Source organism: Podarcis erhardii, assembly GCF_964252035.2.
Source record: "Podarcis erhardii genome assembly, chromosome: 8".
Classification (NCBI taxonomy): Eukaryota; Metazoa; Chordata; class Lepidosauria; order Squamata; family Lacertidae; genus Podarcis; species Podarcis erhardii.
The window spans coordinates 49582680-49600696 of record NC_138499.1 but is presented as its reverse complement, the minus strand read 5'-3'; the positions used below and the strand labels follow the sequence as shown (position 1 = coordinate 49600696).

General features: G+C 40.3%; 1 protein-coding gene and 1 long non-coding RNA gene across 12 annotated transcripts in view; one reads left to right on the top strand and one right to left on the bottom strand.

Moving 5' to 3' along the window:
- LOC309348554 overlaps positions 1-18017 on the top strand; it is a 507755-nt gene that overhangs the window by 308056 nt on the left and 181682 nt on the right. The gene's annotated exons all lie outside the window — the stretch shown is intronic.
- Positions 1-18017, bottom strand: part of PTPRM (protein tyrosine phosphatase receptor type M) — a 413445-nt gene that overhangs the window by 234775 nt on the left and 160653 nt on the right. For all 10 annotated transcript variants that reach the window (XM_081873808.1, XM_081873803.1, XM_081873804.1 and 7 more), the window contains exons 4-5: positions 15217-15295; positions 12894-13009 (exon numbers count right to left, since the gene is read on the bottom strand). In XM_081873808.1, coding sequence (XP_081729934.1) covers positions 12894-13009; positions 15217-15295 — 195 coding nt within the window. The remainder of the gene's footprint in view (positions 1-12893; positions 13010-15216; positions 15296-18017) is intronic.

Below are 18017 nucleotides of genomic sequence, written 5' to 3'. Positions count from 1 at the left end.
ACAGCACTGCATAGCATATAAATTCAGCTTATGTGTCCCTTTTCACAAGAAATGGGGGTAGCATTGGATGGTTATCACTGGCAACCAGAAAAAGAATAACTTCTAAAAAAATTGGGATGCATGCTTAAAATGTGCTTGCACAAGACAACTTTCAACAACAACATCAATCAATCAAAAAGATATTGTACTGTGATGTGTAGTGGGCAAACTGCAAAGCCAACTTTTGAAATTTGCATCCATTTCTTTTTGTAAAGCATGAACCTACAGTCATGAAAAAAACGATTCAGAGACCACAATTCTATTGTATGGTATTCAATATGTGCACCCATGTGCAACACACACAACGATAGTACTACACTTACTTTATATTCTATTGTAAGAAACTGCATTATATGTGTACTTTCAATGCCTTTACTTAAAGAGTTTTCCAGCGCTTAACATTACTTCAAATTCCTGTTATTTTAGGATGTTGTGCATCTTGTTTGTATATTTGAGAACGCACACATATATGTTATAGAAATATATAGTTGCTTCTGTACTCATAACATACAAGATGCATTCTCATATATACATTTCCACAGACACCTGAGAATGCACAGCTGATATCTACAGTCCTGCAAAAAGGATATTCTTAACATGATTTTCAGTTTACTTCTCAGTAATTGTAGCTAGCACCTCAACCATATGCACCCTGGCCTTGAATGCAATTGTGACAGCTGCTGGAGTGTGAAGAGAACAGGGGTAGCGAGAACTCTTTACACCACAGTTTTAACTGATATGCTCCTGTAATATGCTAACTTAAATGGAGAAACACTAGTAATAATTTTAGTGCTCACAGAAGCATGAAAGAAGAAAAGTCAGTGAAGGTGATTTACTGTGCCTGATAAATCATGTTAGTACCATAGAGATACATTAGGAAAGGTGGCCACCAAAAAAGTAATCACCCACAGCTGAAGGTTATCTCCAACTCACTGAAGGGAAAATAATATTTCCTTTTTATCAATATATATTAAACAGTATCCTTGGAGCATTCGTTTTATTCCCTGGTGTGATTTAAACAGCTCCAGTACGTTTAGATTAGTGATGAGTGAACTCTACTTACCGTATTTTTTGCCCTATACGACGCACTTTTTCCCCTCCAAAAATGAAGGGGAAATGTGTGTGCGTCCTATGGGGCGAATGCAGGCTTTTGCTGAAGCCTGGAGAGCGAGAGGGGTCGGTGCGCACCAACCCCTCTCGCTCTCCAGGAGAGCCCCAGCGCCAGCCCCACAAGGTCGGGGGACAGAGGGAGGTGGAACGCCGCCATCCCGCTGTCTCCCGAAGTGGCTTGGAGGCTGACGGCGGGGAGACCCCGCCACCAGCCCCCCAAGCTCCCGGGACAGTGGGGAGGCACAGCGCGTCTTCCCGCTGTCCCCGTACCTGATCTGAAGGCGGGCGGCAGGGAGAAGAGCGCTTCTCCCCGCTCCCGGCCCCACAAGCGCCTGGGGGGGAAATAATTTTTTTTTCTTTATTCCCCCCCCCCAAAAAAACTTGGTGCGTCCTATGGGCCGGCGCGTCCTATGGGGCGAAAAATACGGTAGCTTTCCTCTTGATCTGCTCATTATCTTCTGAACTTTTTACTGAGAGTTCTTTGAGAAAAACTGGAATGCTGGTACACCTGGATGAGCTCCCCACTAGCCCTCTGTGGTTCTCCTTCCTGAACAAGGATGTGTGTAGATAAGAATCAACAGCTGTGAGGACTAGCTGGCAAGCAATGGTATAAGTCTTGTGGACCATTTCCATATTACCTGGATGCATCTAAGCCTACTAAGGAATATATTTTCCAACTAAGAATGGAACACAACTGTAATTTCAAAGCACTTTTGTTCAATTAATTGGGCTGCAAGGAAGTACAGTCTGCATATATCTACAGCTCTTGCCACTTATTCAGGAGCAACCTGGCCTTGAAAATGAAGTGTCACCAGGCAGCCCTTCCTGCTGGTTTTCCCACATGTGCCCTTTCTAAATTTGTTCGACAAATGAGTAGCTAGCAATGATAGGCTGGTAGTGAACTCAGAACAACTTGCACCAGATTGTTGTAGTGTTGGTGGTTTGGCCTCTAAAGAGCTTGAGTTGGTCATCTGAGCAAACATTTGTAATATTACTAGTAAGGGTATTGCATCCATACCATACAGATCACTAATTATTCAAGAACTGCAAGCAGTAACTTTGTTTGAAATTCATGCACAATCTAAATCAACAATAGTATATCCAGTGGTGTTAATATCCTCACCTAATTGCTTCAATTTTTATGATTACTTCCCAGAGTTACTTTTTATAACCAAGACAATTCTCTCCCTTAGATATGAGAATATTGTGTGTGTGTATACTTATTATATACACATATATTAGCATTTCCACTAACCAAAAAGGCTACCTTTGTAAAATATTATTTCTAAAGTTACTTTGTCCCAACTGGAATAATTTTAGTTCAATGGTGCAATATCAAAACAATACTAGTTTGTTATGAATGGACATACTCAGAAGCATTTGTAGAATGTTGTTATTCAGGCTTCTTTCCAGTTCTCTGTGTTTGGTGAAAATAGGCAGAGTGACTCTCTTAAACCTATTTTGCATTTCTGCCCTTAATCTGCATAACTGCAGCTTGCAGCTGTCGTCATTGTGGATTATTAGATCATCAATTACACCAAATTAAGTACCTTTGGAAATATCCCTATTGTAGTGAATCCTAGTTACTGATTTATTACATTTTTTTTTCTAGCTGCTTATCCAATTAGCGTAAGAGTGCAATTCAAAGCTATTAAATCCAATGGGAGTTTCCCCACTGATTTAAATGGGATGTTGATTGCATTCCGCATTAGCTGCAGTTCTCAATTTCTTCTATTTTAAGCCTAATTTGTGACAAGGGATTCTTCTCCAGTTCTAAGATAAGTTGTTGCATAACTGTTTTATTAATTCTTTGACCGCCTTTGAAAATAAAAGGTTGGACTAATGATTTTAGTATACTTAAACACTTTCTTACCGTTTTCTTTATTTCAATAGTCACTGTGCTACTTCATGGAATACCTGAAAACTAACTGCACGTGTAGGCAACACAGTCTGCAGATTACATCCTGCCCACCAAGAACAACTTCACCAAGTTACCAGCTGTGCAGCGCAGTGCAGGTTTATGTAGGTTATTTGGGATACAGGATATAAAACTGCACAGCATGTAATATCTACACTGCTTATTTCTTAGATCAGACATGTGTTTAATCTGATGCAATTTCAATACCCATTTAAGAAACAGATCACACTGCATGTGGGCGCTTTAATTTGCAGTCAATAAATACAACTTGAGCTCTTCTCTCTTTGGCAATCACTCGCAGCCAAGTAAGATTTCTTCCATACACGGTTTTAACAGTGAGTCCGTAAGTGACTGTGGAGGCCAATTCTGGATCCACACGTCCTTCCACAGTGGGACATTGGTTTCCAGGTGGGAGTTGATCACGGTGTGGAATTGCCAAGCGTGCCTTCCTCTTAGCACATTTTTCCCTTGCATCCTGAGTTCGAGTGTCTTCAAAGCCTATGACACCTTTGGTAAAGGCTGTTCTCCAACTGGAATGCTCACAGGACAGTGTTTCCCAGTTGTCAGTGTTTATACAACTTTTTTTAGATTTGCCTTGAGACAGTCTTTAAACCTCTTTTGTTGACCACCAGCATTATGCTTTCCATTTTTAAGTTTGGAATAGAGTAGTTGCTTTGGAAGACGATCATCAGGCATCCGCACAACATGACCAGTCAAACAAAGTTGATGTTGAAAAATCATAGCTTCAACACTGGTGATCTTTGCTTCTTCCAGTACATTGATATTAGTTCGCCTGTCTTCCCAAATGATGTGTAAAAATTTCCAGAGACACCGTTGATGGAATCTTTTGAGGAGTTGGAGATGGCATTTATAAGTGGTCCATGTTTCACAAGCATATAGTATAGTTGGTAGTACAATAGCTTTGTAAACAAGCATTTTTGTTTCCCTGTGACACTCTGCACTTCAACTGGGAGAAAGCGGCACTTGCAGAGCTCAGGTGATGCTGGTTTTCTGCATCAATGTTGGCCCTTGTGGAAAGATAACTGCCTAGGCAGTAGAAGTGATCAACATTTTCCAATGTTACACCAATGAGTTGGATTTGTGGTGCTGCAGAGGGGTTATTTTGTAGTTGTTGGTACAGCACTTTGGTTTTTGGGATGTTGAGTGATAGGCCAAGCTTTTCGTAAGCTTCTGCAAAGATATTTAGGATGGTTTGGAGGTCATGCTCTGAGTGTGCGCACACTAAGTTGTCATCAGCATACTGAAGCTCTATGATGGAAGTTACAGTAACCTTACTCTTTCCCTTCAACAAAGTATAGGATCATGGCAATGCAAATAATGATTAGAGTTGGGGCAATAACACAACCCTGTTTAACGCCTGATCCCACTGTGAATGGTTCACTTTGAGAGCCATTGTTATCTGCAATTGTTGCTGTCATATTATCATGGAGGAGCCGAATGATGTTATCTGGGTAGCCAATTTTCAGAAGGACAGTCCACAGGGCATTACGATTTACAGTGTCGAAAGCCTTAGTCAGGTCAATAAATGCCATATACAGGGGTTGGTTTTGCTCTCTGCATTTTTCTTGAAGCTGTCGAGTGGTGAAAATCATGTCCACTGTCTCGCTAGAAGGCTGAAAACCATTTTGGGATTCAGGAAGAGTCACCTTGGATATTGTTACAAGACTGTTTGCTAAGACTGATCCTTGCAGGAATTTTGCCGGTCGCAGCTAATAGAGAGATGCCTCGATAGTTTCCACAATAAGTTCTGTCACCTTTTTTAAAGAGATTGATAATTTTGGCATCCCTAAAGTCTGCTGGGATTTCTTCTCTTTCCCAGATTTTTTTCAATGAGCTTGTGAAGTTATTGTTTAAGTTCAATTCCGCCCACTTTGAAGATTTTGGAAGGTATACAACTTGAGCACAGTTGCATCCAACCCTTTGAACAAAACTTACACAAAAGTGTGATATTACCACATTAATGATATAGTACTTATGTAGCTCTCTGTGTCCTTCCCATGTAATGCATATTCTGTATGTTTGGGAAATCGCAGAATCAGAAGGAACCGAAAGATTACCGTATTTTTCGCCCTATAGGACGCACCGGCCCATAGGATGCACCTAGATTTTGGGGGGGAAATAAAGGGGAAAAAATATCCCTCCCAGGCGCGGGGCTGGGGCAGGGGAAGCCCGAGCTTCCCCCGACCCCAGCCCCCCGAACGGGAGCCAGAGCGATACCGAAGCTGCGTGCAGCTTCGGCATCGCTCTGGGAGCTTCCGGGGCTGGGGGCGTGGGAAGCCCGAGCTCCCCCCACCCCCAGCCCCCAGAACGGGTCCCAGAGTGATGCCGAAGCTGTGCGCAGCTTTGGCATCGCTCTGGGAGCTTGTGCAACCTTTGGGAGCCCGGCGCGGCTTTGCGCCGGGCTCTGGAGGGTTGCGCAGAGCTGCGCAGAGCCTGGGAACGCAGGCAGCTCTGCGCAACCTTCGGGAACCCGGCGCGGCTTCGCGCCGGGCTCCCTAGGGTTGCGCAGAGCTTCCTGAAGCCTATATTTGCCCCATAGGACGCACACACATTTCCCCTTCATTTTTGGAGGGGGAAAAGTGCGTCCTATAGGGCGAAAAATACGGTAATCTAGTTTGACCCCCTGCAATGCAGGAAATCACAGCTAAAGCTCTCTCCTCAGTTCCCATCAAATTCAAAACATATGTGTACATATTGGGCTTAAAAAATCAGAATAGCTACAGAGCTGATAGTTCATGTACCCATTTTTTAAAACTATGGTGCAATATAACTTCATCTCTTTTTATCAGTTCTGTATTGCCCTCCAACCCCCCAGAGCAGATTTGATGTGAACAGTGGCATTCATGAAGAGGAAGGGGAAATTATGTTGTGCAAATGAAAATCCCTGCACTAACAGAAGTACTTTGTTGGACACTGCCCTTAATCAGGAAAAAATGGTGTAGGAATACTCAAAATGACTACTCATTATGGAGCATCATCTTTTGAACTATGATGCACCTGCTTTTCTGAATGATTTGCTAACAACAACCTGTTCCTTTTATCACAAAACACAGAATGTTTTGTTAAATGTTTTGGATGCTGACAAAATATTCTGCTTTTAAATCTGTTTATCCACAAAAGAGGTTTGGTTTAGCCAATGAACCTTTAACAGCAGATAAACAACAGATGTATTGGAAGATTTTTTCAATTTTGCTTCCAAAAACTATTTTATTTTGCCTGTCCATTAAAGTGGCAAGAAAAGGATAAGCACCTTTTCAGAAAATGCTGTAATACAGCTCCAAAGGGGGGGGGGGTGTCACTTGGAAAGTTAAGAGAGAAATGCCTTTTCCATGAAATACTTTGTTCGTTAGAGAATAATTTGAAGTATTCTACAGAACACTTGAAACACGGTCCCCTTGAGTCTCCAACAATTCCTACTGACAAAAAAATAAAATAATATTCCTGGCAAAAGAAGAATAAAAAGAACAGAAGGCATTGGAAAGCTTTTACCATCTATGTAGTTCTTCCTTGATGTGGTAGTTCCGCTTCACTTTGGTAAAGTTTTATTTTTAAAAGCAACTCAAAACCTCATTTCAACAGAACTAGAAATTGCATCACTGTCTTTTAGTCTCCATAGGTTTTAACTGTAATATCTTATATGGCATTTTATAACTTGTGAAGCACTAATTACGTTTCTAAATTGTATCTCATTATAGAGATCAGATATGTCCTTGACCAACACTGTCTGTTGACTCCAACAGCACCTATATACTCAAAGTCAAAACCCTGCATGAGGTTTGAATAAGTCTGCATGAAATTACCAACATGGTAAAAATTACTGAAAAGGAGATAAAGAGAGAATGGGAAATGATTGATGCATTAAAAGACAAGCAGCTAGTTTCAAAGGAGACTAAATAAGAGAAATATGGATAAGAAATAAGGAAGGTGGCACAATTTTCAGCAATGCCCTCTCCCCTCTGCATCCCCCCAAAACCTGCTCTGTAGGATTAGGTTATGCTCTAGGGATATTTTGTGGGAGTGAAAGGGGAGTGAATTTCCCAAAATTGCCTCTCTCTCCTGCTCTGTTGATGGATGCCTTCCATCAGCAGAGAGGAAACATGGGATATCACCCACTGACTGATATGTAGTTCTTTGGGGGTCTATCTAAAGTGTAGCTTCACTAACTTACAGCACAATTCTATACTGTACATAACTACTCAAAAGTAAGCCCCATTAAGTTCAGTTGGAGCTTGATCCCAGGAAACTGGGTATAAGGCTGCAGTTGAATACCATATTATTGTTAAGCCATTAACTTCTAAAAGGGGGTAGTGCAGACTTTCATTTTATCAATCAATTAAATAATTGATAGGGTGCTTTTCCAAGTTTTAAGGATATTTGTGTGAAATTTGGTTGCTTGTATTTCAATTTCTCTGAGGGTTGGCTTAATCAGGCTGAGGTGTAAAGGTTTTTCTGATAACTGGGCTGTATTAGGTTTTGGAACTGCTTTCCAGCTAATCTTCTGCTTGTAATATTTTATACATTCTCAGTAAAACAGCCTCTGCTCACTTTGGGCTCCAACATATTGGGAGTGTTAGAAAACCTACATTCAGGATTTACACATTGATAGAAACTTAAAGCTAGGAAGTCCAATTCTCCAAATAACATTCACAGTTGTCCACATGGTAGACGAAGTTTGCTATTGGTCTGGATATCTCATTTACATGTTAATATAATGCAAGATAAATGAATTACTTCAGTGCAAGATTAAAACACAGAAGTAAAATGTGCTATAATGATATAAACCCTTTAAATACTTGGGAAAATTGCCATAGAGTTTTTATTATGAATGTGAAATGCATGAAAATGCAAAGCTATTAAAACACTTATTTCTTATTCACTTCCCTCAGATATGGAGTCCATGCAGTTCTTTTAATCATTAATCTTGCTTTATGTTATGCAACCTCTGCAGTAACAAAACACTTTTGTGTTTTTGACAGCCTTCTTTTTTCTGTGTAATTTTTTAAGCATGAATATGATGCCAGATTAATGGTGTTCACTAATTGTCACATTCTTTTATAACTGATTTTGCTCTTCATTTCTTTACTAAGTGGAGCCTTTTCACTTCTCATGGTCACGTACACTAAATAAACAGCAATGTATTAAAGCAAGTGAAGGCTGCAATATGAAATAAATAGTAAAGCCACCAGGCCACTAGAGAGTTTCCAAGTAGTAGCAAGAAAGAAAAGCTCAGACAGGCTGACAAGCCATGGAAAGATGGTTCAGTAACTTTTATCAGCAGACGTAGTAAAAGTGGCAACACTAACTTTAAATAGTATTGTAATAATAATAATAATAATAATAATAATAATAATAATAATAATAATAATCTCACCTGCCTAGCAATATTGGAGTGTTGAACTCTTTAGTATGTAAATCCATGAAGTAAAAGCGCACACAGTACAAATTAATTGTTCCCTTCATTATCAGATCTAATGAACAAAAAGTCCTCCTTGTATAAGGATTGCTTGGCTAAGAAAGCAATCCTATACACAAAATGCTAGTGGTAAAGGAAGGCTGTGTAAGTAAACCAGCATAAAGTTACTCCAGATCCAAAACCCATTCAGCAATTGCTGATCATACTCTGCCTAAGCCTGGCATAGGGAAAACAAGCCTTTTAAATAGTGTTGATGCTTGGTTGCCAGGTCACATGACTGAGCTGAATTGACTCAGTATCCAGCCAAAGTCTTCCCCCTCTCTGGTTCCACTCCTGGAATGATCCATTTTGAAGTACTTATGCTGGACTTGGCTCAGTCAGTTTCTGCTCAGCTAAGTGAGCCCCAGTTGAGCCATGATGAGCACATTGGCTGAGACATTGACTGGGTGAGCTGGAAATCTCCCAGTTCAGACAGAGATCTGCTGTATCTTAAGATGCCCAGAGGATCTTCAATCACTTCAATCAGGCATAGGCAAACTCGGCCTCCAGATGTTTTAAGACTACAATTCCCATCATCCCTGACCACTGGTCCTGTTAGCTAAGGATGATGGGAGCTGTAGTCCCAAAACATCTGGAGGACCGAGTTTGCCTATGCCTGACTTCAATCAATCATCCATTTTATTTGTATGCCAGGTTTTCAAAGTTCAAACCATGGTCAAGGTGACTTACAACATATTTTAAAAATCACACAAACACACACACACAAAAATAACAGCAATCCCTTCCCAACAAAAACCTCTGAACAATACCCCAGCCCAAAATTCTGTATACAGTAGCCTCGGCTTTTGTAGCTGGAGTCAATAATGGCCCAGGTCAGATGGGAAAAGGCCTGCAAGGCAGGGAGCAGGTCTTCCAGGCCTTACAGCCAATAGGATTGCACACTGAAAAAGGAGAAAAGTCAGGTTTGTTTGTTTTTGAAGTTCTCTCATCTTACATGCATTTGACTTTTATGATTTCAACCACAGGCAGTTGAAGGTGGGCTGGTTGAAATTGTGCAGGTCAAGTCGTAAACAAGGCAGAGAGCTTAGAAATTCTTTTTGTGCTGGGTACACTTGGGGTTAACCAGTGTGAAAAGAGCTTTGAAGCTCTCCACCTTCCTTGCTGGGCAATACTCTGCTCATTGTGGTGGTTCTGGGAGGCTTTAGGGTGCTCTCATGAGATCTCACACAAACATCCCTTCCTTTCCAGAGGTGGTATGGTAAGCTGGCCTTGTCTAGGAAGCAAGGCCCAGAGCTTAAAAATTCTCTCTGCACCACTTAACTTAAGTGGACAAAAGGCAAAAAGAGCTTTTAAACTCCTGGCCTGACTTTATGGACAAGGCCTCCTCAACGCACACCAACTCTGGGAGTGCTGGGGATGCTCTCTGTCTCCCGCTCACTCACCAGCTATGGGACAGCTCCAAGCGTTTGACTATACACAATTTTTGCATAAACACGTAACTCTTGGAACCAAATCCCGAGATAACACGAGGGATTACTATAAAACCGGACTGACCATTTTCTAAATTCTAAATAAATAAATAAATAAATAAGAAACCAAGGGAGAAAGAATAAATGCTTAAGTTGAAGCTTTTGCCCAGTTATGCTCCTCAATCTTGGGACTGAGCAGTCTATGGTCATACAGTATAAATAATTTGACACATTCTCTGAGGCAATCTTCTTTAGTATCATTTCACATGATCCATAATACTATCATAACTGAACTCTAGCTTATATGAAGCACTAGAAATCGGCAAACACAGTGTATGGGGATTGAAAACCAGCAGAAAAATAAATATGAGAGGGAAAGTGTTATGGGTCTACATCTTTGGGGCAGTACAACTGAATTGTTTCAGCACTCTATTGTAAGGTTCCCCATGAAACATCCAGTAAAGCCCAGCAGGTTGTATCCAGTGAAAAACTCCTACTAGTGCAAAGTCTTCTGCCTGAACAACGGGACTTTCTCTTCCTGCACAAATCATTTCTGGGTTTTCTCCCAACATTTTGGAATAGTTTTCACAGAGAGCAGGCAGAAATCCTTGCATAACATGATGATTTTGTTAGATCCCACTGTAGTGGCAGTTCTTACATTTTAAAAAAGATGGTGATAGTACTTGGGTGATTTGCTAAACGCTCTCTCTCTCATTAATGTGTGTGAACTATATTACAGGATATATTAATTCTAAGGCAGCCTGCATTAGAATCATATTTGTTTAGTTTTCCAATTTAAACTTAATACTGAAATGGATATAACCTATGCTGCCCACAAATGCAATAAACAAAAACAGATGGGCAGCATCTGTTAATTGTAAACATCACTTCTGGGGTATCACTGAATTTATTTTTGTATTATACCTACACTGAAGCTTCTGCTAATGAGTATGTTTCATTCCTGGTGCATACTATCTAGCCAATGACCTTTTAAACTTAAACGATGGTGACAATAAGAGAAAAAGAACAGATATTGCATTCAGCTGCATTGTGCTCATGATTTCCTTCATTTGACTTTAACCTAAGGTTAAATGGATGCAGTTAGTGACAATTTGTCTTCACATTACCTGATGTGCTATAATCAAATCTCATGATTCATTGTTCATCTGAAAAGGTACAGGAGCAGATTAAAGTCATTACCTAGGATGACTTACCATGTAGCTATTCTTGGTTTGGGTCCCCCCCCCCTTTTCCTTTCCTAACCATCGGGTGAGCTAAGCACTATGAATTTCTAAAATTAAATAAGCTGGTCTCCTCTTTAGGCATTTCCGTATGAGTTAATGTTATGTTTCTGGATGGAGGCAAAGTCAGATTATTATCCATTATGGCAAACCTCTATCATGGTAAATTACTTCAAAATCTGAAAAAGGAGTAGGAGAGATGGCAAACCTGTAGTCCTCCACATGTTGTTGGTTTCCATGGCCGATGGTCAGGGATGATGGGATTTGTATAGGCCCAGATACTACAGGTTCCCCATCTATGCTTTAGAGGGTCAGGGAATAAATACGTAGCATCATTGCTATGCTTTATTGTGGATGAACTGCACTACAGCCTTACGGAACAGGTGCATTTTTCCAAATGCAAGAGGAAGGGACAAACTATTCCAAACTCCAAAAACAACACACGTTTCACAACAAAGTGAGGAAAGGTAATTTGCTAGGAGAACTTTCCTCCCCTAATAGTGAATTTCCACATTGCTTTTTAAGCATTTCACTGTCATACTCACTTCTCCAGTAATTTGGGGGAAGGGGAGTACAATATAGTATTAATACCAATGGACAAGAGTATACATTACAATGTGATATTCACTTTACAGCTTCCTTCTAGCCTTGTACTTCCACTTTTTGTTCTTCAGTCACACACACACACACACACACACACACACACACCACAATACAATAGGGCTGCACCATCCAAGCCCACCATGCATTTGCACTGCAACAAATTAGACAAATGACAGCACTGATCTGTGGCCATCTAAGCTCAACACTGTCAGTATTCTCCAACCTCCAGATGAGCAATGTGTCTGCAACCTGGTAAGGGCATTGGGTGGGAGTGTTTGCTGCTCACATCTCTTACTCACACAGTAAGCCCCAAAGTAATAAAAATGATATGGTTAAAAATAATAGTTGAAATACACCAAAACACATTTAGAACTAGTAATTAAATTACCATTTTCATTGGCAGCATCCCGTGCTCTGCACTGCCTGCACCTTTGTTTCCAAAGGCTGGCCTGCCGCAGAAAAGCCTCAACTGTGGACACCCTCAACTGTGTTTCTGATATTGATGGGGCAGAGGGAAGGCGCTCACCTGAGGATCATTGTACCCGGGCATGTTCATGTAGGAAGATACTACGCTGCAAGCAGCCTGGGCTCAAGCCATATAGGGCTTTATAGGTCACAGTCCGCACCTTGAATTGTGCCTGGAAAGGGACGGGTAACTAGTGCAGTTGCTGGATCATGGGAGGAACATGTTCCCTGTGACCGGCCCCAGTCAGCATTCCAGACCAGCTGACACTTCCAAACACTTTTCAAAGGCAGCCCCAAACATAACATGTTGAAAAGATCCATTAGCAATGCTGCAAGTGAACAATCAAGGTTCGTTATTAACAATAATAGTTTTTTCTGTTCTTTTTATTAATAGGCATGCACACGAGCAAGAGAACCACATTTAGAGCGTAGGTTTCACTTCTTAACACTGCAGCCGTTCTCACTACCCATGAAGCTCTCTCCCAAGTGTATATGGTCTTGCCTTCGATGCCGGCATCAGTGTATTTTAAACGTGTTGTTTTGAACGTATCTTAAATATGCTGTATGTTACACATGCCATTGTACTGCAGAAAACAAAAGAGGGAAATGCTCACCTGTAGCCAAAGCCTATTTCCTGGAATGGTCTTGCCATTGGCAGTGCATTGGAAAGTAGCAAACTGGCCAGCATTGACTTCTACACTCTGGACACGCAGGAAATGGGGTGTGCTGGCTGTTGAGAATAAAGAGAGGAGGGAAACATGCTATTAGCATTGTATTTTTCTAATTAATTCATCTGTTTGACAGCCATTTTAAATATTTCCTTAAGAGTCCCAAAATGTGCACTAAAATATCTGACTCTAATTGTACATAATATAATAAGGCTGTTTTACATTTCTAATATTACTTTATTACAAGAATCCAGGATATGACAAAATATAAAGGTGCTAGCTTATTGTTCCTACTGAGGAAATTATATTAGGTTACTAAGCCTTTGATAAAACGTTTCGATGTTTATAAAGGTTAGACTGAAATTTAATTGATATTTTGAACAAAACCACAGCAGATATTTATATTAGCTACTAGACAAGAACTGTACAAAGTTGTCAAGAAAACTATTTTTAAGCCAGGTGTTTTATATGTATATAGGAAATGTGTTTTAGAGCAATTGCATGATATACTGTTTTAGGGAGCAATCCTATATGCAAGAAGCTGATGTAAAGCAAGTCATCAGAAATTAAGGTTGCATAAAGGCACACCAGGTCCAAACTTGTTCTGGACTTCCTCATAGCTCTAGCTTCTGTTATACATGGCACAATCTACCAAAGACTAAGGTGTACATTGCTTAAATTCATTTAGCTCTACATTAGACTGTGGACATCAACCGTTTGCCTAACACCTATGTGCATGGTCACAATCACGTGTGATAATCTATCAGTAATGAACTTTTCCATCTACTTTTACTTGTATTTTTGCTTTGCATTTAATTAAATGGCAGTGGGCTGCACCTAACACTGGCGTAAGTGTGGTTCCACTTATGCAACGCAACTTCCCCTTCCTCCTCCCACCTCGCCACCCCACTTCCACATCTCACAACCCTCTGGAGCAAATGCTGAGGATGTGAAAGGGGGGAGAAGCAGAACTTCCATTGTACCAGTAGAAGTCTGTTGCACAAGTGGAACAGCAGAGTTTGATACAATCCAGTCTTTCCACAAAATGTCGTTCAGTAGCATATTAAAATGCTACAAATCTTGAAACAATGGCAACAACAGTAAAGGCACCAAAGAAAAGGAAATGCTAGAGATTAGCATCAACCATGGTGTGACAAAAGAAAAAAGATCTGTTTAACTTTAATTAGGAAAACTGTATCAGGTAGCTAATACCAGTATTTCATACAAATGTTTTACAATGGGATTGTAACTGACACACAATGCTATACATTGCATGCTTCCTGTGTAGCAAGGACAGGGTGCTGCTCCAGCTATAGACAATTGAGGAATCTGGAGATCCACATTCAAGAATGAGCTCTCCTGTGGTGTAGTGGTTAAGAGCGGTAGACTCGTAATCTGGGGAACCGGGTTTGCGTCTCCGCTCCTCCACATGCAGCTGCTGGGTGATCTTGGGCTAGTCACACTTCTTTCTCCACTCACCTCACAGAGTGTTTGTTGTGGGGGAGGAAGGGAAAGGAGAATGTTAGCCGCTTTGAGACTCCTTCGGGTAGTGTTAAAGCGGGATATCAAATCCAAACTCCTCCTCCTCCTCCTCCTCCTCTTCTGCTTCTGCTTCTGCTTCTTCTCCACCTCCTCCTCCTCCCGATTTACAGCTGCCAAACTGAGCTGGTGATCAGAATGTGGTCCCACTATGAAATCTACACTCCTCCAAATTTTATGAAACGTTCTGAGGGCTGTATTTAATTTTTCTTTTTTTACCCTCGATAACTGCTTCGAGTCTCTAGAGCAGTGTTTCCCAACCTTGTGCCTCCAGCTGTTTTTGGACTACAATTCCCATCATCCCTTGCCACTGGTCTTGCTAGTCAGGGATGATGGGAGTTGTAGTTCAAAAACAGCTGGAGGAACAAGGTTGGGAAACACTGCTCTAGAGCAGGCATCCCCCAACTCGGCCCTCCAGCTGTTTGGGGACTACAATTCCCATCATCCATGACCACTGGTCCTGTTAGCTAGGGATGATGGGAGTTGCAGTCCCAAAACAGCTGGAGGGCTGAGTTTGGGGGTGCCTGCTTTAGAGAGTGTGGGGCAACTGTCACACACAGCAAATAATGGCTTCTTCCAATGGCCGATCAGGGCTTTAGTCTCAAGATTTCTGAGCTTCCCCAGAGCTGGAAAGGACCTTTATCAAGGAGCACACTTTGGGAACAGCAGTGATGCACACCTTTCAACAGTATCTCATAATAATTTCAAATTATAATGCTTAGTCACTTACTGCATGGATGTCCTAAAACCTTCACATCATCAATGGCTAGATATCCTTGGTGCCCTGAAGTTACGACTTCAAAAAAAACCTGTAATATGAAAAGGTTGTGTTATCAGTTTTGTCAGTGGAAGTAACATTGCAGGAACATGAATATTTTCTATTAAAGCAACACAACTATTTTATTTTTAAAAACCAGTGCTAAGAATTTGCAAAAGGCTTAAAATACCGGATTCAATGGTGAATCAAGTGAACCATTTACGACTAACTCAATGGCTATTTGCAGCTGATTTACTCATACATTAACTCTATCAATATACAATTCAGTACAAGAGCTCACTATTTCAGCTTTAAGAAAATAGGTCAATAAAATGCAAATAGCAAATGTACCAACTCGACCAAAATAAGAACGGTGGTTTTTAAAAGTTATGCATAGGCAATGCTTCAGGGTTAAATATAATGCACTAAATGCCAGAAAAATTCTATGTTTTTCTAGCATTTTTTTTTTATTTTCTGCATTCATATTTGGACCCAGCCAGATCTGGAGGGCTTACAGTTGTATGATTTAATTATTTCTTCCTAGATAAATACAGTGGCCTGGCTTGCCTCTCATGCAAAGCCAAACTATGGCTTAGCAGGACTGCATGAGCATGTGGGGTCTCAGAAAAGAGCTTGCAGCAGTTTTGCTCCCCTCCCCCAGTCTTTTTTGCATGCTGCTGCGTGGTTTGACCTAGCATGACGTCCAAACCCAGGTTTGTGATTATGCTTTTATATTATTGTTGTTAAGTAAAAGTTCAGTACAAAACCAATTGCATAATAGCTTATGCAACATAATGAACAACAAAGTTTCCCCAAAAATTACAATAATGCAAATGTGCTATATAGATGCATATTGTCATTACAGCATTTTTTTAAAAATATTCATTTTCAATTAAAAACCTTCCACTTAATGACAAATCGATTCCAATCATACCAAATCACAATACAAACAATACAGCCAATGAAACATTCCAAATTTAAAAAAAAAATAAGAAGGGGGCTTCCCATGTTCTAGATATCGAGAGATAATGTCCTTCATTTGTTTTCTGCTTTCATTCCAAAACATGATGGATACATAGGCGGATCTTATGAAACTAATGAAGCTTACGTTCAGGGCCCCTAATCCTGGAGGGGCCCCAGAACCAACTTTAGTCCACATTGCTTAACATTTTGGGGGTGTAGTAGACCCAATCTGAATCATACAGCTCAAAGTGATTTTGTTGTTGTTGTATATATTTCTACAATTCCAAAGTTTGAGAGTCAGTAGCAAAGATGTTGTAAAGATTTGGTGATATGTCATGGAACAACCCCATTGATGAATATAACAGTGGTTACCCAGACCATGTTGCTGGTTGTGAAGGGGCCCGCATAACAGTTCAAGCTTCAGGGACCCAAAAATGTATGTCCGCCACTGGATGGATAATGATAATCATTCCAGATGGTACATTGAAGCTGTTAGTAAACTGACTAGTATTTCCACATCTGTATCTAACACGTAGTTCTTAAGCTAACCTAGAGGCAAGTTTTAGGGTCAAAGGCAGAGCTTTCCAAACTTTTCATGTTGGTGACACATTTTTTAGACATGCATCATTTCACAACACAGTAATTCAGTTTTACTAGCAAACTGGAGGTTAAACTAACCCCTTTCCAGCCCCAGGAGGAGTGCAGGGAGCGTTCGCATGACAGATCTACACACTGCAGCCAGCACAATAACGTGTCGCAACACACAGTTTGGAAAGCTCTGGTCTAAGGGTAAAATAAACACAGTACTAGGTTGTAGCTAAGTCCTACTTGGAGTAGACCCATCAAAAGCAGTGGGAGTAAAATATTCCTAGTTTTAATTGTTGAGATTCTTCTTATCCAGGATAGTAGCAGGGAACTCCCCAACCCAAGGCCCTGTTCTATGACATTGAACATTTCCTCATGATTTGTTTTTAAACCAACTGTGTTGTATCCTCTATGAGAAAGATTCCTTTGTATTTTATTGATTTTGGCAACTATGGTAAAACTGCTACATTGTTTTATGGGTTTGTTTTATTGCATTTTAAAAAAAAAATCTGGATGCTTATATTTTAATGTTTATGCAACTTAAAAAAAAACTTTGTAATCCATTTAGAGAAGCCCATTTTGGAATTAAGCGGTAAATAAATAAATAATTTGTTGCTGTTTAAACAGGTAACAGAATTTTTTAAAAAAGAAAAAAGGAACTTAATAGCAATCTTGCATTTAAGACAAGATGGAGGTATTAAGCTGTTTTGTCCCAGACAATCTTCCTCGATATCCATTGCTCCTAGTTCTTTTGATGCTTATAAATAGGCCACAAAAATAAATGGACTATTCTTGTCAGCTGAATTAAGAACTAAGGATCAAAGTAAACCATTCCAAATTTTGGCAGGCCTAGCTTTAAATAATCCAAAATTGGTTAGGCAGAAAAGTATGTTTCAGCGACATAAATATGAAAGCTTTCATAAGCATAGACGAGGCATGTTGAAGTCTGATAAGTTAAATCTGCATTCTTCTCTGAAACTGAAACACAATGATTGCTTTTGATTATGGACTCACTACTGGGTTTTATATTTGGGTGGTCAGTGTGTCTGGAAAGAGAGGGAAATTTTATTATGCATGCATGCATTTGGGTATCCTATTATCACTGCTGAAGTATATAAGCTATTAATAACAAACAAGTTTCCTTTTTTAAAGAAAGAAAGAACAGAAAACACTCAAGTTTCAAACGAAGGAAATAAAGACTATAAATGCCTTCCCATCTATTATTT